This window comes from Struthio camelus, chromosome 7 (assembly GCF_040807025.1).
Source record: "Struthio camelus isolate bStrCam1 chromosome 7, bStrCam1.hap1, whole genome shotgun sequence".
NCBI classification, from domain to species: Eukaryota; Metazoa; Chordata; class Aves; order Struthioniformes; family Struthionidae; genus Struthio; species Struthio camelus.
The window spans coordinates 36,989,157-37,012,786 of record NC_090948.1 but is presented as its reverse complement, the minus strand read 5'-3'; the positions used below and the strand labels follow the sequence as shown (position 1 = coordinate 37,012,786).

Genomic DNA, 23,630 nt, shown 5'->3' with positions numbered 1-23,630 from the left:
ATGTCTAAATAGGCTAATTTTAGTCATAAGCCTAAATATTTTTTCCCCTGAATTGAGTTCTAGCATTGGGGAAATTTTTTGAGGCTACTCAAATTTGCATTATTGCTGCCGAGTCTGATCCCCTTCCCCCCGCTGCCGTTTTACTTCTTTCTAAACAAAGAGCAGTTGTTGGGGCATGAGCTGTCACCAGAGCTCGCTCGCTCCTGCTGTGACTGTCTTTGTAGCTGGGTTGAACTGAAGCAATTGGTTTCTCTTAACTTAATAGCCGAAAGTGTCACCTTGTTACTGTGTCCGTCCTGGTGAAAGCCTCAGACTCCGTGGTCTGCCTCTTCTCAACGGTATCTAGGTGTTTTCTGTCACTAATTTCACAGCGGAGAGCAGCCAGGTACCTCTGAAGAGCTGAGCTTTGTTATGTCCCGTGGGGCCCCCGCAGCGAATTAAATACGGCCTTCTCACCTCATGGGCCTTACTGACTTGGGGAAGGGTCCCCACGTTACCTGCGCGATTGAAGAAATAAGTTCTTAACTCCTCAAATGATAACCAAGCGAATCACTGAAAGGAGGCTAATTTTTATTTCAAAGTATGACTATTAAAGTTCCTTCCTTTATGACTTTTTTTTTTCCTGTTCCAAAATTTTTTTGCTGACTAATCCTTAAGTTTATGATAAAGAGGATAATCTTCCAAAACACACGTGGGTGAAACTGATGGAGAAACAGCAAGAACACTCTGGGAAAAAAAGGCTGATATTTTGACAGGTTTTAAAGATCTCATTTTGGAGAGACAAAGCTGATAGGATGAAGCTTCAGTGTTACACGAAGTGCTGCGTAATCATTGGGGTAAGTAGATCTCCTCTGCTTCCTTAGCAGCAAAAATAAATTGATAAGTTTTAAAAATCAGTTGGAAGTATAGAAATAATGATTTCACTATAGAGTCAATAATTAACTATCCATTTGTTTAGTAGAGTTTATATGTAGTAAATTTATATTGTAGTTAGGCTAGATGTATAGTTTAAAAAAATCATGGTTAATGGGTATATCTGATGCATTCGCAGTGTGTAAAAACATAACTTGCTGCATTTTGCAAATCACTTTGTAAGTTGACTTTGTCCTGAGCTTGCAGCTGTTGCAGTGAACTGCCCACAACATTGACAGTGTTTCCCCAGTAACTAATGGGAGGAGAAGAGAACTGAGAAGCCAAAAATGAGTGAACAAGGAAAACGTGGCAGAAACAGGATGGGGGAGTGCTGTCAGCCTTTTGTTGCCATCAGCTTGGGAAGACTCTTGAGTCACATGCTGCATCGATTAGTAGACCACAAAAAATTAGGTTGACAGCTAACTCCAAATACCAAGAAAGGGGGCCAAAATCCTGTTCTGTCTAATACTTAATATACCAAATGCAGTTTATGCAGTGTCTTAAGATTTCTGGCCCCTTGGCACTGGGCTCAAGCTCACTGCTCAGATGCAGCAGAGGGGAGCAGGAAGCGAGGCCTTAAGGGGAATTTCAGAAGTCGAAAGCTGAGGCTGTGGCAGTGTGCACAGGGGAAGGGGCACTTTGTTTTGTTTTCAGGGGCTGCTCTCCCTGTTGACCACTTCCATGGCCTGACAGGCTGCACTGGGAATGTTCTTGCCCTGCTCTTTTCCTGAAAATTCTTCATGAGTTTTTCTGATCTAGGATCTTAACTATTTTAAGATAGCTAAAAAGCATTTCTTGGCATCAGCTGGAGCTTTTTGAGCGCAGGAGCACTGTCAGCTGCTTCTGGAGCAAGAACATGAAGTATCATGTCCTCTTACCACCTTCCTCTTCAGACTAAGCTCTTTCTTGATCTACTTTGCTCTTCACAAAACTCTTCCTCTCTGGCTCTGTTCTCCTGTTTGAAAGCTCAAGAAACCCAACAAACCTGCAAACCCTCCTTTCCCCCACATACACCTTCCCTCCCCCCTTTCCAAGGCCGCCTCACGGTCCTTGTCCACTTTACTGCCGCATGTGAAACGAGCAAGACCACAGTCTCCCTATTTTAACCGTAGATGTTGTTAATAGTGAGTAATTAATGAATAAAGTGGGGGTGCTACAGCCTGAACTCTTTCAGCATAGTTGGTTGCCTGTGACATGTTTTAGCTCAAAACAGACATTACTGGATTGATGGAATTGCTGACTGTGAAACTCTATGGTCCATGTTGCATAGGTCAGAGAAATGTGGTTATAATGTCAGAGAAATGTGGTTATGATTTTAAAATCAATTTATTCTACCTTTCCAGCTCCATGGAAATTGCTCAGATCTGTGTGTGTCCTCCGTCTGATCAGTACTACGCTCTCACACGCTCTGACCTTTCTGGTAGGTGGTATTTTGTTCATGCTCTCTCCCTTGACATCCTGTCAAACCCTCTCCCGCTCTTGCTGCAGACAGTCCACCCTTCCGCGGCTCGTCATCGCCGCCACGTTTTGCTGCTTTCCCCTACAGGCTTCAGACCTCACTGTCGCCAGGCCCGCTCCCCTTGTGACTCCTAGACTCAGCCTTTGCCCTACGCCCCCTGCTCCCCCCTAAATTCTGCCTCTCAAAGAACACCACCAGCTCTCCACTGCGCTCCTGCTTTCCACCTCTTGACTTACTCTTTGTTAGCGGGACTGCCACCTTTCCTTTTCTCCCTTTTCTGTTCTCATGATACGTGCCCCAGGCAGGGCAGGGGAGCAGGCAGTGGCGAGGGGGCTCCTCTGATGCAGTGTCCACAGCTGAATCCTTTATTCCACCTCAGCAGGGCGACCAAGGAGACTCTGAGCAAGGGGTAATAAATGATTTGTAGAGTTAGAAGCACACACAAACTAATTCTGTATTTTTTTTCATTTGTTTTAGCAGGTTTTGAAGAGGAAGTTAGAATCTAAATTTAGCTAGTAGGAAAATGTTGTCTCAGGGCTAATTGAAGACATGTTTTACCTGATGTGTTGTGCGCAGGCAGTTGCATTTTAAACTCGGACCTTTCTGAAGCTGCAGTGATGGAGAGGAAGATTTTTACTGTTATGTTACAAAGTGAACATTCCTGGTACCTTCCAACCATGTTAATACCATATATTCTTGACATAGACGCCTGTTTCATTTTCCAGTCCCAGGGCATGTGGTTTTATTGTAGCTCTGTGCTTCCTCAGTGGAATTAGAGTAGATTTTAGTAGCTCTGAGGCAGGAAATCCTGTATTTTTACAGCTCTAAGGATTTTATATTGTTTGATCTCAGTAATACCTTAACTCCTGCAGCAAATGGGCCTGAGGGAGTATTTCAAATGATTACCGGACAGAAAGCTTGGGTAAGTTTAGGTTAATTCTAGACTGTAAAACAAACATGAGGGGAAATAGGAGGTGGGAGAAAAGATGGCCATAGCTCCCCATCTTTAGGGAGCAATGAATTCCTTTGTATACAGTTAAACTTCACGTGCCACATATTCAGGCAGAAAAGTCTGGCAAGTATTGTCCAGCCTTAGACTGATTTGTAGCAGCCACCAATACCATTCTGATTACTTTTAGATAGTTCTACTAGATGGACTTTTTGTTTTCTTCCATATTTTTAGTCCTGTTCAGTAAGGGATTTTAATAGCTATTGTGAATTTTCCTGCCTTTTTCCATCTATTTTGCTAGCTTGCTTTCATTTCTTCAAAGAACTATCCTTCCTTAATGTGTGTTCTCTTAAAACAGGGAGGATAAACGTGAGAATAAACTTGCATTTAGCTGTGAGTGGAAGAGCTGTTGTATATGCATGACTGCCCCCAGAGACATCATTTTCTATATTATTCAAATTGCACATGGATTTCTGATACGGTAATCCCCATCGCTGGAAGCAGGTCAATGGGGATTGCAGATGGCAAAAGAGCTGCTGTTGACATGAGAGTAGGAAGGAATTCAAGTCCAAAGAGTTCCTGAAAATTGAAATGCTCTCAGAGGAAGAGGTCATAAGATCCTCTTTTCCCTTTATGTAAAACCAAAATGTAAAACCCCACACTTCTGTATTTTGGTTTTAGCTGTCATTTTAAGTAGCAACTGGTGGTGTAGTCTGCACATTTTATTCTCAAGAGATTCCACGTTGCTTCCCAGCTGCCTTTCTCTGGTTTCCCCTTCTGTGGGGATATAGTCAGAGATTGTGTAATTACATTTCTTTTTGCAAAACATATGTTGGCTATATTCAACAGGGATAATATTTCTGTATTCCAAGACAACAGTGGTTTCTGTGGTAAAGCAAAGTCTATGAATAGAAGTCAGTGTCTGGACACATGTTTAAAATTGGTTCTTGGTGAGACACTTTGAAATAATCAACCACAGAAGTTTTTAATTATGTCCAGTATAGAACACCACAGATCACACTCAAAGCCTATGGGAATCTTTCCACTTACAGTAATAGGCTTTGGATTACACATTGTATACCACATATAACTTATCACATTGCTGTTGCTTCTATAGTTCATGCACAAAGATAAATGACTAAATTGCTTACGTTATGTATAGTATTCACATACTATACCTTTTCTTTATTCCTGAAAGACTTTCAGAACAAGCCTGCTAAAATGGTGATAGTAAGGAAAAGGAAGACCATGTTCTGTATCAGAAAACGGGGGCTCTATGTTTTGATACGAACCAAGCAAGATGCTAGATATCCACTAGATGGCAGTCTGTGGCAAAGAAAAACTTTAAAAGTGGTCAACTTGATCTGGGCTGTTCCAGGCGTGGAAAAAATCAGCCTGGAGCAGCGTCAAAAAACAAGTATATATTAGCAAGAGAGAACATACTTACTGTCCTTCTGCAGCTTAATGGTTGCTCCTCTAAGCACAAGTCCACTAACTCCATCTTGTGGAGGAAGTGGTAGAAAAAAAGGGAAAATGAGGAAGGGAAATAAAAAAGAAAAAGGTAAAGCTATCCATGGGAGGAGGTATGTAAACAGTAATGCAAACCAATCCAGAGGTGTAGGGAAGATAAATCAGGTTCTTCTTTTTATCGTTTCACAATGCAAGAACTCAAGCTGAAAAGCAAAAGTAATTTAAAACAATTTGAAATTATTAGGGCATAAACTAAATACCGACAGACTTTGGGAAAGTGTTTTCTTAAACATTATATATATATATATTTTATATATATATAAAATATATATAAAATGGCATTGTATAAAATATATATATATATATATATATATATAAAACTTGTCTTATACTGGTGAATATTCTCTATGAGAATTTTTGTCATTCTGTAGACTGACTGTAATTGCTTAGTTCTAAACACATATTGAAGAGTTTCTTACTTGATAAAATCAAAATACTTCATCTTAACTTCATATACGTAACATTTCCCCTGGAATTTAAAGCACTTCAGAAGCAAATATAATTATTCAATGTTACAGAGATTCTCAGTGGTAAGATGTTGTTTTATAAATATCCTGTGCTGCTGCCAAAAGGGGTGATGACCCCACCTGCTCCCATAATGTCTTTTTCTCTGTAGGCTTGGCAGCTGGCTGACCATGCCCTGCAAGGGAAGGGAGAAGAGATGAGCAGCGCTAGGGCCCTCCCTTCGGCAGGAGCGTGCGCGTTGTTCATTAGGCTATGAGTGACTTCAGTCAGACAGATTAGATCTGACTTTTTACTAGTAGCACCAGGCCTAGGCCTAGGACGAACTGGGTATTACAGAAATACTCAGCTTTCCACCTCTTTTTGAACTGGCTCACAGCAGTGCTTATACTTCAGCCTAGGAACTCCCATCCTATAAAAGAGAACGTTGCATCCACTTTCTATGCTGCATCACTCATGGGAACGGAAACAGAACTATCTGCTGCTCTCAGTCCTAAGCCATGTTCCCTTCAGTATGATTTCAGCAGCAGCATTGTATTTAGTAGATAGACTGCAAGAACAGAGTAAACAAACATTTAAATTGCAGGAGAGCGAAAAGCTTTAAGAACATTCTCAAAAGTAGCAGCACAGAGTTTGTCCCTACTTGGACATGCTCCTACACAGAAGTGGCTTCTTTTGGAGCTAGTATTTTGCTGCGGCAACTATTAAGGGACAAATAGCTTATAGCTAAAAAACAGAAGCTACAGCTTGTAATCCCCCTACCCTCTATGTAGAATCCTGATTCTTCAGCAGAGATAGCCAGGCTCAAAATTGCTTCCTGTAATGGGCCAGGAGAATATAACTTCTGTAGCTGCTGTTTGTAGAGGCAGCTGAAATGGCTGTCTATATCTAACAGCACTGTGCTAACATCCCTGGCAGTGAAATGAGATAGGTGGTTAAATAATTTTATTTCCTGCTCATGAGCACATCCTGTTTTCTCTGTTTTACTTGAATGAGTAGAAATACTACACTCCACTGACTTACTAGCTGTAAAAGCCAGCTAGGCGGATGATAGTGGACAAAATATCTTGTCTGTATATGAGAAACTGAGACTGACTTGGACTAGATTAGGTCATCACAGCTGTCCTGCGTGGTCATGTGCTAAACTACTCCAACAGAAAAAAATAACCTTTTTTTCTCCCAGAAAGATTAGTTTCCTGCAACAATTCAGTAGGAAGGAGCTCCTCTAATACTTGTCGTGGTTTCATTTCCATAGACTTTTTCTTGCCTTCAGTCCCTCATCCTTTCCTAGCAAGCACAGGGGACAGACCAGGTATACAAAGGTAAGGGGAGAGGCTGCACAGTAGTAAGGTGTTCTTGTTCTAGAGTATTCGGGAAGAAAAATGCACCCAAAAAGAGCAAACTTACCTTGTAACAATACAAGAATAAGTTAGACTGGAGAAGCTTGCAGAAATTCACAAGTTTCACGAACCGTAACATCTAAAGTTAGCTAATGACTCCACAGGGTGTTGCAACCCCACGCAGACCGAAGGAAAGCTTGGTTCAGGCAACACTGGAGTGCCTCTCGGGCAGGGCACTGGCTGAGCAGCACTGAACGAGGCCGAGCGCTCAGGAGGGCTGATCGCCCCCCTCAAAAAAGGAAATATGGATTGCATGCGCGCACCTCCCCCAGTGGGATTCATTCAGCTCAAGGCAGACTGTCGTAAATGCACCTTGCTATCTCCTCTGTTCTTCAGCTCTCTGTAAGTGTTAGAAGCAAGCTGTTAGCAAAATCACTTCATGTATCAGGAAAGTCCTGTGAATTCAACGCAGCTTTCCAGTATTTGCTGAAGGATGAACACACCGAAGTTCAGCTGTATATGTGCACTAAAACAGCAAGTATAAATCTTAATTTATTTTTTTATACTCTGCAACATTCATAGAGATTTAACACACGTTTAGTGTCAGAACACCTTGGTTTTTATTTTCATATCCTTTTTGAATCAGGTTAAGCTGTAAACAATTTTTTTTTCAATCAAATACTGCCAGCTCGAATTACTTCCATTCATGCATCACTGAAAACAAAAAGGGTATTTTTCCCTAAGTATTGATTTTTTTTTTTAACATGTCACTTTATACAGAAACCAATAGCTAGATTCAATGCAATGCACCCTGATTAGTTATGTAAACAGAGAACCCCAAAAAAAACCTTGTCAACAAAACTAGTAAGTTGGTTCCTTCATAGAATGGAAACTTAAATCTCTCCTGACTTGAGGTTAGCATGGTCAGGAGTGTAGAGTGTGGCACATTAATCCATCTAGGAGGTGTATAAATTGCACCGTATCTGAATTAACAGAGTTATGCATAATGAAATGCACAGTTTAAATTCATGCTAGAAAGCATTTTTCAATATGAAGTGGCAGCCAACTGGCAACCATAACAGTTAAGTTCTGCACCATCATTTATGGCATTATAGATAACTATTACATATAGCATACTTTAAAACCCTGAAGGATTGTGTTATTTGAAACATTCTCCAGGCAGTCATTTGGTTTGAAACATTGGGAGAAAGACTAAAGAGCTTGTCATCTTATACCGATTATGGTACCTTTAAATTTTATGAAGTAGATCAGATATGATGTGTATTTCACAGTAACAACGTTGCTTTAATGCCTGTTCTCCAACAGTAGGATTGTGTTAGATGTTTCTGCTCTCAGATCATCATTGTCCTGGTGGTTTTCCCTTTTCTCAGTTTGGATAACTACATTGAGCACTTGTCATGGTTTTTAACTATTCATCAGTCCTTTCAGTATATCTTCAGAGAGTTCCAGCAGAGGCAGTTCGGGGGACGGGATGTCCAGAGGAGGAAGGTTGGGTATGGGAATGTCCTTTGCCTTCCCAGCAGTTGTTGCAAACTTCTGCCAACTTGCAGCTGAAGTAGTTTCTGAATGTTGCTGCAGACCCCATAACTCTGACTTCTCTACAAAGTCAGCATCTACATCCAACTCCTTCTCTACTGGAGATTTTTGGAGTCTAGCTCTTTCTGCTTTTAACTGCTTGTTCTCTCTCCTTAATCTCTCATTTTCAGCTACAAGAAATTCTATATGCCGTTTCAAATCTGCAATTTTGGTTGCCTGCTCTTCTATTATTGTTTTGTCATCTTTTGGAGCTTTACTCCCAATACATGCTTCCAATGGCTCCTTTTTTTTCTGAAGCAGAAATAACAGTGTATCCGGGTCCCTGTCAAAGACACCCTGAACATCCTGTAGATGTTTCTCTGCCGAAGGGCTGTATTTCTGAGTAATAGGAACTAATACATTTTGATCATCAGATTCTTCAGCAGATAGCTTACAAGAAGTCTGAAGATGTGCAGCTATGTCCTTGTCAGCATGCTGTTGGGCTTTCAGCCTTTCCTCTCTCTTTGCCCTTTTCCACCTCTCCTGGATGAGCAGTAACTGTTTCATGTGACTATCCCTTTGTAATTCCAGTGATAGCTGAGCCTGTGTAAGAACAAAATTAAACAAATTAACAGGTGGTCCCTAATCCTACCTGAATATTCATGCAAGTTAAGTTTACAGAACCAGCATCACAACATGCCACAGGGAGGGGAGGAGCCTTTTGTTATTCAGTTACTAAATCCAATCAGGAGTTCTCCCTTCTTGTACAATACAACAGATTCAAAGACGTCACCCAAATTTAACATAACTAGTGGTATTATTAAGGACTGAGTTAACATCTGTTTTTGTTTTTAAGTCACTGACTCAGGCTATGGTAACACCTTTGAGCAGAGACACTAAGAGTTTAACTGATGTGTGAGCGACACTAGCAAGGAAGATATGTGCTTGGAATGCACAACCACACTTTTATCTATAGCCAAATACTACAAAATATTTATATGCTTCTATGATGACGCATGCATAGAACTTCTGGGTTTTAACATATTAATAACACCAACACGAAGCAGAAAAGTGCTCCAAGGCCTGATATGGTCCAAAATGATTTGGCCATATTTAAAGGGGCGGGGGAGGGGGGAGGCATTAATAACTCACAGGAACCACCTGGGAAAGAGGTTACCATTTTTCTATCAGAATGGCCCTTGGGAGGAAAGACAGATGTCAGATCTCCAGGGACTGTTTTAATATTGGCTGAACTCAAAGCCTGCTGCTACAAAAGTGCTGAGGAGACTACATTACTGCATCCATAGACAGATTTGTGCAACGAAGGAGCACGGTAGAGGACTGTTGTCCTCGAGATTCCCCGCTCGGGATAAACGTAACCAAAATCATACGCTGTAGATGAGATGCCCAGCTATTGTGTCTCAGCAAAACAGCTCAAGTACCTAACAGCAAAAGTGAGAACTAGTTTCCTAATTATCACCTACTTGAAGGCTGGCCTTACAGACTAGAAACTCTTGCTTGGGAACCTCTGGATGGGTTACTACTTCTCATATCCCCACTCCACGTAAAGTTGGCAAAAATCTCACGGAAGAAGAGCCTCTCAGCACTTCTAAAACGCCTGGTGCAGTTGCCGCGGATCTCCGAAAACAAGGCAGAGGTTGCCGTAGAGGAGGGTTATGATCAGTCAGAGCACAATATACACACAGGCAAACAACAGAGCTATGGCTGATTCTGGCATCCGCTGCGCTTAGCTCTCACCTGCTCCGACTGGGTCAGTTTCATGGCTTCTGTAAGGTAGGCTGCAGAAGAGAAAATTGAAAAACACTTAGGGTAGGATTACAAAACCTGAATATTTCCTTAAAAGCTAAGAAAAAGCTTCAAACCTTACACGTTCTGAACCCCTACATAAAAGAAGCGGTAGAGAGCCAAAGTATTCACCAAATTACAGTGGCTGGAAACACATTCTGTTTTTCAAGAGTCTGAAAAAGTTAGCATGAGATTATCTAATACAGGTTACACCCTTGCCATGGCATCTTGTCAGCTCAGATTGTTCCAATTTGTCCTTCAGAGGAGGACACCAGCCTAGTATCATGGCAGCCATTTCCAGAAAATGCCAGGAAGAACAACTTCCCCATGATGAGAAGCAACACAAGTCAGGATCGAGATGCAATGTTTTTCCTTAAAATGCATTAAGTAAAAATCCCCTCTCATTATATGCCAATATTCTGAAGCAATGCTTTTTAGTTATGCTCTTGATGAAGAACTACAGTCCACAGTTCCCCACTTTTTTCATCAACTTCCCCTCCAAACCAGGAAAGGTGCCCAGAGCAGCACTGAAGTCTTTGTGCATATCTTGCTAGTACTGAAAATGACAAATGAGGCATAAGAACTTCTAAATCAAATTCAGAAGGATGTAAGATAACGGTGCAGAATCATCAGCTGAAGAAAAACAAGAAACGTTCCATATATTTTTAGGTTTTGTCTTAGTATGTGACATGAAGGAACAAAAAAGAAAAGTCTCTATATGAGAACTTAAGTGCCATCCCTCATTGCTCAGAGTATTCATAAATACCAAAGAAATTATCAGTTTCTCACTCTATGGGGTTTTCTAGTATTTATGAATGGGAAGCAAGAATGCCTGGTATCTAGGTTAGGATGTTCAGAGTAACCGCTTACTTTGTCTCTACACAAGCCCTGTCACTGGAAACGTCCTATCTGTTGCACCAATTAAAACTTCCTCTTTCTTCTTCTGCCAAGGGGTTCCTGCTCTTTGTCAGTCACCCGATGGACTCCAACACAAATAATTAAGCGTGACTAGTTAAATGGACACGTAGATGAACAAAATCTCACTTAACAGGGATCTGTCAACTGCAGCACCAAGGCCTCCAGTGTAATCTGCTGTTTTGCTTGAGTTCTAGGGGAGCTGAGCTCACCGCCCTTCAAGAGCTGTTTTCTTCATTGAGACATTAGAAAATGGAAGTAAATAAACTAGTCTTTTAGTTTTTATTTTAAAAAAGGTTGTGTGTAAGTATTTTCTTCATCAACAGAGAAAGCAAGTTACTACAGCTATGAAAGAAGTGAAGAAAAGATGAAGTGTAAAGTTAAACCAGCTTACAGCAGGTTTCCATCTGCAGTCCATGTACGACACAAGGTGTTGGCTTCATCATGAGTCAAGAACTACCTTAACCGTGATAACTATCCCCAGAAAAACAACTTTGGAAACTTCTGGCTGCAGCTGCTCAGGTTAAGAGAACAAGTTTCCAAAAGAGACCTTGATCTGGACTGAAAAAATAAATTCACATTTGAAGAATAAAAATAATACTCTGTAAGTTACTAGATATTCTAATTACATGAAGCAGGTGAATCTAGAAACTGATCTGAAAAGCTGGAATGTGAGAAATACCTACTCACCAGCAGCTTTTTTGTGACAAGAAATTGCTTCTTCATATTTTCCTGCTGCCAACAAACGGTCTGCTTTTCTGCTCTGCTGATGAGCCTTAAAATAAAAAGAGCATTACATCAGTGAGGGTTAACCCACAAATAGTTTCTCCCATTTTAAAAGTTACTCACTCATCTAAGTATCCTGCACTGATTTCCATTCTCAGGCTTTTAGGTTCAGATCTCTCAGTCCTTTCAGAGGTTTTAATGTAGTTTCTTTTTGAATACTATCTTTAATATTCATCTTACAAGAACCCATATTGTACAGGTAAGAAATGAAGTTTGCTAATGTAGCAAAGATAGTGTGTACAACACCATGAAATCTGTTTGAAGCTCTTCCTCAGCAAGTACATCTTTGCCTTTGTAGGTATTCACTGTATTTGTGTAAAAGACTAATAGCCCACAGAAGCTAAGAGAAGCTTTAAGTATTTAGGAACAATTTAGGTGGCAGAATGCAAGATATCTGAACCATGTAGCTGGAAAACGAAAAGAAACATTTCAGATTATAGCTAGTCTGATATTTCTGCTGCCCCATGTCCAGAAGGTTTTGCCTCTTGCAAAGAGGCAAATTGGAAAAGACCTTGCTTTTTTTTTTTCTTCACAGCATGCATCAATTTTAATGGAATAAGCGAATCCATAGTTAAAAGTATCAAAGCCACATTATTGCTGTACAACAGTTCAGGCTATACTAGCATTTGCAAGCCACTAATATAAACCACTAGGGTAGATTAAGGATGTAAGTAACCAGTGTTTGCATATGCTCAGTTAGGAACAAGAGTGCATAACCACCACTGCAACATTCATGAAAGCAAGTCTTTTCATCATTACTACAAGATATGATTTTTTATGGTCCTTCCTCCTAGACAAGCTATGCAATATGAATGACTGCAGCTACTAAGTGGCAAGACTCTCAGTAACACATGCTATCCAACATTGCTTTACTACATCTTGAATTTCAAGTAATCAGATATCAGGAGCCAAGCACCAGCTCTGCAAAACAAGACAAGACACTTATGAAACTGAAAAAGTTTTTGCTGCTTTATTTTTTTTAAATTACTGCTTCCCCATGCTGGACCTACACTGGCTTAACTTTTAGGGGAAATAGGTAGTGAAAGCCTGAATTCTGTATCTCTGTATGGCTCTGACCCATAAAAATACTCTTGTTCCTTCCCTTCACCCCAAAAAAAGGCATAATGTATCAGCTTTCAGACGTTTGGTTAATACAAGAGTCACCCTTGTGACTTCCCTTAAGCATATTCCACAATCTACATAAAAATGAGAGCATTTGTCCATGTCCTAAGATGTCAGAACAACTGGATCTCTACAGGCCTTGTTCATGGAATTGCACTTTTCTCTGTCTCCCTCAGTCTTGGCAGAAGCATCAAAGGCATGACAAAAAAGAAAAAGAAAAAAGACTGTAATACAATTCTATCAGGACTGATATGATACTTATACTAACATCCATTAAAAAAAGTTTCAAAATTCAGATCAGTTTCTTTGTTTTCATTTGCCTCCAAATCAACATAATATCTACAGTATTGCAGTAAATTCAATTTTCTGCTAGAATTTTAGCAGCTCTGACACCACAAATCGGGGAATAGATTGGGATTTGATATAAGAACAAGTGGAGAATTTTTAACGGAGAAGAGTACGGTTTCTACCAAAAGCACTCTTTTGGGCAACGTTTGTTCTTAAGCAATCCCCTAGCAGTTATAGCACTGGATTTGGGCATTTGACTTTGCTAAAAACTGATTTTAATATGTTAATACTGAGTGTTCCAAAAGACATCTCCTTGATTCTTCAGAGCAAATACTTCAGTGGTGTTTATCCTCATGGCATTGTTAACATTCTCTATTTCTTCTGCCTTGAGGTTAAATAATCTCAGCAGAGGAAGTGGTTTGCTATTGGAACATCATCTACTTTATGGCCTCTGTCTATGGACTGCTACAAATGACATATGCCAGGAAGATAAATTTATTTCCCATGAGCATGAACAAACGAGTATCAACTCATATAGAGCCAATTCGTCAAGTTATTCATGGCAGCTCATCCATTTACAAATTAGCTATGTCACAGACATAAAAACACCTGAACTGGTTCCTCGCAAAACAATTTTTCAATAAATTTGTATCTTCTGCAAGCTGCACAGGCAGGTCTAAGAAACCAGGGAATCTGAAAGAGGAAACAGTGTATCTAGAGACAGATGATCTAATAAAGCAATTCAGCAAGCCAGAGGCTTGGTTCCACTTATTAGTTTCTACAGATAAGAATTTGAAACTGGTTACTTTCAAAGGTTGTTTTTCATATGTTTTAAACTGTTGCAGCATGGTCTTACTCAAATCACTGAAGCATAGGCAAAACATTTGAGGCCAATCTGTTATTTGATTGAGCAATTAAATTATTTCCATTCTCAATTAACTCCCAGTGAAGTTGAAGGGTGTCTAACGCAGCTGGGCTAGAATATAAATAAACAAATAGGAAAACAACAACCCAGAGATGCTAACAAAAAGACAAGTTAGGATTCTTTGATTATAAGGACAAAATTCCTTTCTTGCTATTACATTAAAATACATAGATGTCAGGCTTATTCTGATGCAGAGTAACAAACTTCACCAGTGGAAACAACAGGAACAGCAGCAGAGAAAAACAGCAGCGTTTCAGCACAGCTGCATTTGAGAAAGTTGGTGTTTTGCAGTTAATGATAATGGGAAAATTCCTCATTTTGTACATGCTTCTGCCAGCTTGACAAGGAAATAGTTACTCATTTATTCCACCCTGCAAGTGGTTGTTCCAATTAGTTGACTGTGCAAAGACCAAGGAATTTCTCCCATTTTAATGGTAGCACATTCATCACCAGCAGTTTGAAGAAAATTATGGTGCTGGTTTCCTAGCAGCAAGTGATGAATCTGTAACAGAAGTACTTGGATGCTTAATATGCCACGTATCACGGACAAACTTCTCCAGTCTGTCTAGTCAGTGCGTGTATTCTTAGTGCTCCATTACATTTAGGCACACACAGCATCCAAACCATTGTTAGAAAATCTATTCTGAACTCAGAGCACACTGTATCCCACTATAAAACCTGGCAACAGAAGAATTAGTACTATCACAGAGTGAAAAAGTGGCTTTTAAGTTTATTCCTGAATTGATGCAATGCTAAAAGAGGATGGTTACAACAATTCTGGAGCTGCTATGCTGGTTCCTAACAGATTCAAGCAGGACTGCTCTGATTTTGGTCTTGCTACTGCGATGATTACAGAAACAGCTGCTGCATAACTGCAGTTGGTCCATATATCTGATTTCTCCTTCCTTTCTCAGTTGCAGTATTGGAAATCTCTGTAGGATATGTTGTAAGAATAATTACAATTTATTAACAAGCTATGGAAATAGAGAGGAGGGGGAAGTAGTTTGACAACTACTTCCAGATGTCCCTCCCAATCCAGACAAGCAGGAATTCCCAGTAGGCAAACTGACAGCTGTAACAACTCGACTTTCATAAGAGGAAGCAGGTGTGAGTGAAGGATGACCAAGGTAAAAAGCTTCCTGAAGTTCCTCTAATATATTTAGTTCTCAATGGGTTCATGCATGTCTTGCTCCATCACTTGACTCACTCTGGATGAACTAGAGAAGCAGGTAAGATAAAGTTTTTCCTCAAACTTTCTAACTGTAGCTAAAATGTTAAGAGATGGTATTCTTATTTTTAAATTGGTGCTGATGTTCCAGAGGAACACTCCTACTTGGTTCTCTACCCAACTAACCCAAGCTTTTTACCTGTGTAATCTTTGAGTAAGAGAATCAAAAATTAATCAAACAACCATCTAAAGCAGCAATGCAGATATCTTCTTTGCCTAAAGCTTTCTTTAACAGGTCAAAAACTAACACTCAACTAATTTTCATGCAATAAAAAGAAGATAATCATGGAACTGCAGGCCATATGAAGGGAAGCTACAAGGCCCATTTGTCACACTTCTTACTGCTCCCTTAAGCTATAAAAAGCCATACTAGTTTTCCTTCTGGAGAAGACAAAGTATTACAACTTAAAGGATTACCACCATGTGATCCTAGCTTAGGTTGTAAAAAGGCTGCTTCTCTAATATAACTTCAATTGATTACTAGTTATAATAGAAAGAAGATTAACGGGGGGGGGGGGGAAAATCTGCTCAATCCCACAGTATTTTTAAGATGTAGATGTATTAACTATGTATTTTCAAACACAGCAACTCTACTACCCTCTCCTAAGAGCAATAATTTACAACAGTCCTCTTGTGTATGTTTGGTACAGCTCCTTATTGGACAAAGCCTTGCATAAGATCTTAAGCTTGTTGTCCCCTTTGTAAATTGCAGGGGGCTCTCTAGAAACTTTTTTTTTAATATGATTATGAAGCAAATTGCAGTGGTTTGCTTACTGATAAAATTTAAAATGAAGGGGCCTGAGGAAAGCTGACTGTAAAGGAAGTTCTGTATAATATAACAGTCCATACTTGTTTCAAGTACAACCAGTGTTTGCTGCTAGCATCAGCTACTTTACGCTAGTGGCTGTGGATGCTGGTTATTTTTGCCAGAAAGACTCAATAACTAGGCTCTCTTACTACTGAAAGCAAAGATGAGGGGATTTTTCCTAAGAGGTAAGGGATCTATTTTTGGGGTCTGTTTTGTTTGTGAACATAAGGTTGTTTTCTCCGAGAACATGTTTGAAGGGAAGGGATTCAGAAAGTGAAGGGCATTGTATAGCTTCAGTATTACATAGAAGAGTGCTGAATATCTTCTGTATGGATTTTTACAGCAGTAGGTAAGAAAGGATGAAAAAGAGGTGTTACCATTGCTTTCTTTCCACTCCCCCATCACTTCTACACATATAGAAGTATCTTTCAAATCCCTTCTTATCAGGAAATAGTGAACTTGGAAAGATTTGAATGTGTATGCATACACATGCATCAGAAAATGGAATGAAGAGAGAATACAAGTAGGAAAACTTGACCTGAGAAGTCCAAGAATAAACTGTGGCCCGCTCTAGAACTGTAGTGTAATCATAATAAACAAAACTCAGAAGGATCATGGAAAATGCTTGTATTTACATGTAGTTACATTAAAAAATAATGAAGTTACATAAAAAAAAATCCTAAAAAAGGAGCATATTTGCCATGAAACTTAAAGAGTTAATATCTAGCTTTATTAACAAAAGCAAGACCCTCTAAAAATATTCCCTGTACTTGGGGAAAAGTATTTTGATCAGATGAACAATTACAAAAACGGGAGAATCATTGCAGCTGTTCAACCAATACCACTAGCTACAGGTAAGCTGAAATTTCTGTCTTTGAAAGCCTGTACTTAGCTAAGTTACAGAACAATGATTCAACTACAAATTACAGATTAGTGTAACTATAAAGCAAAATAAGCACATGATGCTCTCACAAAAAGGTATTCTCAATTTCAACAGACTTCTTAGTCACTTTGTATTGAACTGTAAAGATGTTAAAGTTCAACTCTCTTGTAAGCAATAGCACTGGAATCTAAATATATAGGTAGAAGAGCAACCAAAATATTGTGACTTAGCCAACCAGCATTATTTCACTGAATAACTCTGACTACACTTGTGTTCCAGCCTATTGCAATTTTAAAACAAAATCTGCTAATCAGAGTTCCTCACCATGCAAATGCAATTAAGAGATCTGAAACAAAACCAACTCACATTCACACTGTGTAAGCTAGGTGGAGTCTACAAACTTCATACAGCTGCAGCTCTCCCCCTGTTCACCTGCAGTTTCATTAAGGTGTTGGGATCCTTTTACTCAATGCATAGTCAAGTGGATGAAGAGAGTGAGATTGACCTAGTATGATAAAAGCACTAAAGTTGCAAATGGCTTTTTAGAGCTGTTTCATGTACCTACAGTTCTCAACCATTTCAGTAACGTGTTTCCTCTGCTCATATACAGTGCTGCAGCTGGTACTACACAAGCCTTGCTAACTGGAGGTTATAGGCTAAATGAGAACAGTCTCACTGCCCTGACAATAAACAAAATCAATCTGGGATCCTATAGGTATGCTTAGTTCTAAACTGTATGGCTCAAACTGTTGTAGCAAGTGATCAACTCCTTCGTAGGGACAATAGAACTATCACAACAAATGGTCCAGTAAACAGACTATCCCGGGGCCAATAATTTCAATGAGGTGGATCAGAATAGCTTCAGCTGTGATTTCACTCTGCTGCTTCATCAGGCCTCTGTGAGACTGCTTCATTCTGCTCTTTAAATGGTACTACATATGCCTACTCAGAACTGAACTTTGTGTCTCGATATGTGTGTACCTATCTGTAATACCATCATGACACAGCAGAAGGGCACTGCTGCTAGTTACTCAAACAGCATAAATACTAGTGATGAAATAACTCTTCTGTCAACCACACAGAGCTTACTTAACTACACTCTTGACTCAGAGCTTCTGTAAATTGCTATACACACAACACAAATAGCTCGGAATTGTGCTCAAATAGTAGTTACACGACTAACTACAACACTGTTGAGCTATTCTGAGTCTACTATTGATCAGGCTGTTCAGCTGAATATCCAATGCATCACCTCAGTATTGCCATCAACTTTACCCAGGCAGATGCATTGCTGCCACTATGGATTCATACCTTGCGTTTCCCTTAACGGAAATGAATGGCCCTATTACAGATTACGTTGCTATATGGAAAGCCAAGGCTCCTACCGCCCTGGTGTAAAAGACTCTGTGTTAGGAACAACTTTCTATATCATGAAGTTCTTCCACTTCTGCTACCTAAGAAGCTTGTTTCTTCTAGCTTGAGCTTGGAATTGAGTGCATCTGTTTTTTCTTTTGATTTCAGATAGGAAGAGCAAATATAGCAGCTTTCAAGTGAGCTTTATTGGTGGTGGTGGGGGAGGGGGGGAGAATCAGGGGAAAACACGAAAACAGGATTCAGTGGATATTTCTGTTGCACAAATTAATGTGATAATCCTGCTTTTCCAATCAAAATAGCAGAGGTACAGGCTGGCATTAAGTCTCAAACTTACTGGTGAAAGTGATCTAAATATTTCAGTCTCTGGTGAAGTATTTCATAGATGCTTTCTGCTTTCCCCTACTCTTCCATATTGCATATTTATTCTGCTCATTATTCTCCCCTCAAGTAGCTATGGTATTTACCTCACTTCTAAGCTTTGTCTTAAAGCAGACAGTAGGCCAGCTCGTACTGGAATAGTTACTACCAATGTTTCACACCATTAATATTGAAAACATTCATTATATGAGATTCCTGCAATATATATTTTGTTGTGTTTTTTCTTGTGCCTGCCCCAGTCTGTCCTTTATTTTTCATCAAGCAAAACAACAGCTCTTCAAGCTGGATACCTTGCGTTTCAAGAAGTTACAGGCAATACACATTCACCAGTCTTTGACTGTTATCTTGTGAACCATATTAATTGCTATGACTTTGTAGGCAGAATGCAAGGCAGAGGTGGTATGTTTCCACAGAACATAATACCCTATGGAAATAGATGGAGTAAAGGAATGCTAAGGTGTAGAACTTCCAAAGCTATGAAGTTCTGGGTGCTGGACTCGGTATTAACCTCAAGAAGAGATTAAAAAGGAACTTGCTTGTTGCACTATTTGCCTTATTTTTACTGTGTTATTTCCAAGCTCCTAGTGGTCATCTGTGTGTGGTTGTACTTTACAAGGATGGAAAAGCTTCACAAGTGTCTGGCTGACCTCTCTAGTTTCTAAACCTAAGGTTAAAATAGTTGTTGAATCAGAGATCAGAATTCTTTCTCTAAACCAGATGGCAGAAGTAAAGCAGAGACTCACCTATATAGTAGCCAAAACAGAAAAGCTTTTAATGTCATCTTTTATAGACCATCTCTTCTTGTGATACTTCTCTTCATGCTTTTGCACTAACTGTCTTAAGATTAATTTGAAGAATATTGAGCTGTCTTGGTTTATGACACTGGAGTATGTGTGAAACAAGTGTTCAGCTGGACTAGATATTCACTATGTGGCTGTCTGCAATCACAGGGCCTGGACTTGGTCCATACCAGTTTTAAGTTCCAAGGCATAACCTAATTATGGCATTTGTAGTGTTGAACTGGTTTCCTTATTAGTAACAGGATAAGGATCAGAGCTTTAACCCACTCTTTTGGGGTTAGATGATGATTCTTGTCTGCAAAGTGTATAGTATACTATGCAGGAAGAAGAAGTGCTAAAACGAATGCTTGAGTACCAAAGCTTCCCTAAAATGCTTTCCCAGGCTCTAGTAATTCAGATGATGGCAAGTTTGGAAAAGTTGTTTTAATTCATTCCTAAATGAATTATTTCTGTGTGCAATGGATACCTTGAAGACAGTTCAGTGGAAAAATCAAATCAGCAGTTAGTCCTGTAGCACCAAGCCCAAGAAAGCTTAAAAGAAGGAAATTAATCATTTTGAGTCTAACCCTTTCAGTATACAACAACAGCAAAGAAGGTATACATAAGCACAGGAGTAATTTTAAAAGGGGGAAGTGTGATTGAAGGACTAAATCAAAAAAGTTAAATTTCTCACTGAAGTAGTAAGACCTGGAGGTCAACTATTAAGATTACAGGTAAATTGTACCCACTGTTTAGATCCAGATTTTTATAACAAAAAAAAACTGGAAAGCAAATCAGTATTTGTCATCTATAAAAGTAAAGCAGTAAATTAGGGATACTAGAAGATTATTAGCTTAAGGAAAAGAAATATCATTGATAGTTCAGGGCCTTAACTTACGCCCAGATACATAAAGATAAAATATTATCTTGAGATAAACATCTTTCAGAAGATAGAAATCTAGTGTAACTAAATGTCAGCAGAATATAGCAGGTATTGCAGGCCATCTGTAATTAGGAAGGCTAAGCAAATAATCAAATACATAAACAATAACTGAAACTGAAAGCCACTAATACAAATAAATAACTGCAGGGGTTCTGCTACATGTAGATAGATGAACATAGACATTAGGATACTGCAGAATTGTTAACGTTTTCTATTTTTCTTCAGTTCACCTCCCCCAGAAAAATGAAGTATCCATGCCTTTGAGTAAGTAAGATTAGATGCTGAAATATGCAACTAAAGAACAAATTCCAGAGGATAAGAGGAGCAGCAACCAAGAACTATAGCAAATGCTAATGAAAAGCCTCAACTAAAAAAGCCAATTTCACTAAAATTAGCAAGCAGTGATATACTGAAATAAGGAAAACACCTTGTACTTAGTCACAGATACCAGATAAATGAGCCCTAACTTATTGTACACACCCCCACCCCCTAATAGGTGGTTCTGTGCTGGGGCGGTGTGGGGTGTGTGGTGGTTTTTTACTTTTCCAGAAGTGCCAAACCATTTGTAGAACTCATGCTTTTTTCAATTCACATGAACTAGATTGAGCTAAGAGATCCCTTTAGGAGAAGGAACAGAAGTAAATGATACTGAATAGCATCAATAACTTAAATGAACACTCCTATTATAAGAGATTGGCACCTTCCCTGAATGTTGCAAACCTGACAAACTCAATTACAGAGAGGGAACGTGAATAGAAGACCTTGAGAAAACTGCTGGAAATTACTCCTATTTACATCTGCAAAAAGGTAGGAGTGTTCTAACCAAGGTATTGTGCCCATTCAAACTCTTGCTGTGGAATAGCTTTCATGGTGCTTGGTACAAACTGAAAAGACAGTGAATTTCTCAGTATGAGAAGATTCATAACTGTACTGTGCAAGAGTTCTGGAAACAATGTTTTTGTGCTTTAGGATATAACTCCAGAAAAATGCAATATAAACATATGCACAGGCAATTTCATGATTTTTCTGTATAGGGTTATATAAAGTAACTTTTTCCTCTATCATTTGTTGCATAGAAGCGTGTTAATCTTATTTCTAGCCCGGTGCTAGACAGGTATCGTAACTGCACACCTATTGTGGTCAGAGACTCATCTTCCTAGGACTGAAGCCAGGCTTTAGTCACACTCTTGTTGCTCCTACAATCCTTAGTAAGTGGTCTTGGTAAGAAACACAGCTAACTGGTGATAATTAGCAACATTGGGGCAGTGCAGATTTCCGCCATTTACCAGTGAATCCTCAATTACACTAAATCTTTCCTCTAACGATCTACTTCTTAAAAAAAACATTTCTAGAATGTCTGTAAATAGCTGCAGCTTATTCCTTCTGCATGATCATTCTGCAAGGTTAACTTCAAACCCATGGGGTCACCAAGTTTCAAGGGTTATCTACTTCCTGCTGCTGCTGGCTTCATTCAACTCCCCAATATACAACGTGAAGGGAGTCTGAGACAGCATGCTGCAGATGCACCGGAAGTGGTTTTGCACCATCAGTTCAGATCTAGGCAGCCTTGCTGTTCTACTGGCAGAACAAATTCCATGGGTGGTCTTTTATGAGCCTTTCTGGAAACTAGAGAGAACAATTCAGGAATACCTGACTGGCTCTACGTGGAGCAGGTGAGGGGTTGGCAAGGCTGACACCAAGCGGGAGCAAATGGTAGAACCAAATGTTTACCATTTTACAAATGGTAAAACAGAAGTGACAGCAGCCTCTGAGGTCTGCGTGGCAGTGGCTAACCCACTTCTGGATCAAAAGTGCTCCTGGAAGCACTGCAGCCGCCACCTGGTTGTGTGGCTCCTGGTGGACCCAAGACGGCCCTTCAAGGGAATGTTCTGTCTATCCCTGCCTCGGTGGCCTTTGTCAACAGACAGCTTTGACAGACCCACCAGCTAGCTCAGGTTCAAGTGTTCTTGTGCCTAGACCTTGTCTGTGTGACAGGACCCTGCTGCTTCAGTCTGTTTTAAAATCTGGTTAGTCTCTGTGAAGATTCATTGTTTAGGAGTTTGTGTTTCAGTCAGAGCTCCTTACGGATTTAGTTTAAGCAGAGTCACTACCTATTTAAGGTTTTAAAGCATCTTACCTTTCAAATCAAAAAAGTATCTAGTCAACAGCGGTACCAGGAAAAACCTCTAAACTTGCCCAGGTTAAGTCCTGGGTGATCTCCAGCGTCTCCTTCCAACACTCCCCGTGCCCTTGGTGTTTGCATCTAGAACCAGGCTCAACCCCTATCTAAATACACCATCACGCACGCTTATGCGTTATCTCTAGGCTTCTCCCAATTGCTACTAGACACCGAGGAACCCAAAGGGAAAAGAGTTATTCTTACTCTTTCTTTTTTCCCCTCCCCCACCTTCCTTTCTGGTTCGGTTCCTCTGATGCGCCGCGCAAGGCAGGCCGTAGTACCGCGGCGGCACCCGGGCCGCCGTCTCCCCCTCCCCGGGCGAGCGGGACCCTTCCTGCGCCCCAGGGCGCCGGGCAGGTCCCGCGGGGACCCGGCACCCCGCGTTTCCCCCTCCCCTAACGGTCGCACCTCCTCACTAACGGTCGCGTCTTCCTTTCCCCTTCCTCTCCCCAACCCCCCCCCCAAAACGGTCGCGCCTCGCGCCGGGTCCCGATCCCGCTCCGCCCCCCCCCCCCCCGGCCGCGCGCGCGCTCACCAGGTTGAGGGGCCCCTCCATCACTTCCATGGACGGCGGGGGCTGCGGGCACATGGGCGCGGAGGCGGGTTGCTCGCCGCTCCCGGTGCCGCCGGCCCCCACCGCCCCGTCCGGCCGCCGGCGACCCTCGTCCTGCCCTGCTCCGCCCCTCCCCCCACCCCGGCCCCGCCCCGCCCCGGCGGCCGGTAAACACGGCGGCCGCTTCCGCGCACGCCCGCTGTGACGTCGCCGCGCGGGCGCCTCGCGAGAGGCGGCTCGCCCCGCCCCGCCGTCGCGTCACAAATCGCGCGAGAAGGGGATAGGGCGGGAAGGGGGGAAGCGTCGCCGCGGTAACGGCCGCGGCCCCGGCCCCGCCCAGGCCCTAACGGCCGGCGCCGGCGCCGCCTCCGGGGCGGTGTGAGGCCGAGGCGCTGCCGGGGTGCGCGGAGCGCGGAGCTCGGCCTCGCCTCTGGTAAGCAGCCTGGAAAGCGCCCGTAGCGAGAGGAGGACTTCT

The 23,630-nt window shown here is 41.0% G+C and overlaps 1 protein-coding gene and 1 long non-coding RNA gene across 2 annotated transcripts; one reads left to right on the top strand and one right to left on the bottom strand.

The window, feature by feature from the left end:
- Positions 1-359: 359 nt before the first annotated feature.
- NRBF2 (nuclear receptor binding factor 2) lies at positions 360-23,383 on the bottom strand. The gene is made up of 6 exons (XM_068950829.1): positions 23,138-23,383; positions 11,600-11,684; positions 9,947-9,987; positions 6,720-8,791; positions 2,608-4,993; positions 360-497 (listed from the first exon to the last, which is right to left on the bottom strand). Exons 1-4 carry the CDS (start codon positions 23,189-23,191, stop codon positions 8,078-8,080), a joined length of 894 nt encoding a protein of 297 aa, XP_068806930.1. The 5' UTR covers positions 23,192-23,383; the 3' UTR covers positions 360-497; positions 2,608-4,993; positions 6,720-8,077.
- LOC138067840 (uncharacterized) lies at positions 491-11,589 on the top strand. Its single transcript, XR_011142261.1, has 3 exons — positions 491-836; positions 2,256-2,332; positions 10,946-11,589. It is a non-coding gene; the product is annotated as an uncharacterized lncRNA (long non-coding RNA).
- Positions 23,384-23,630: the final 247 nt, after the last annotated feature.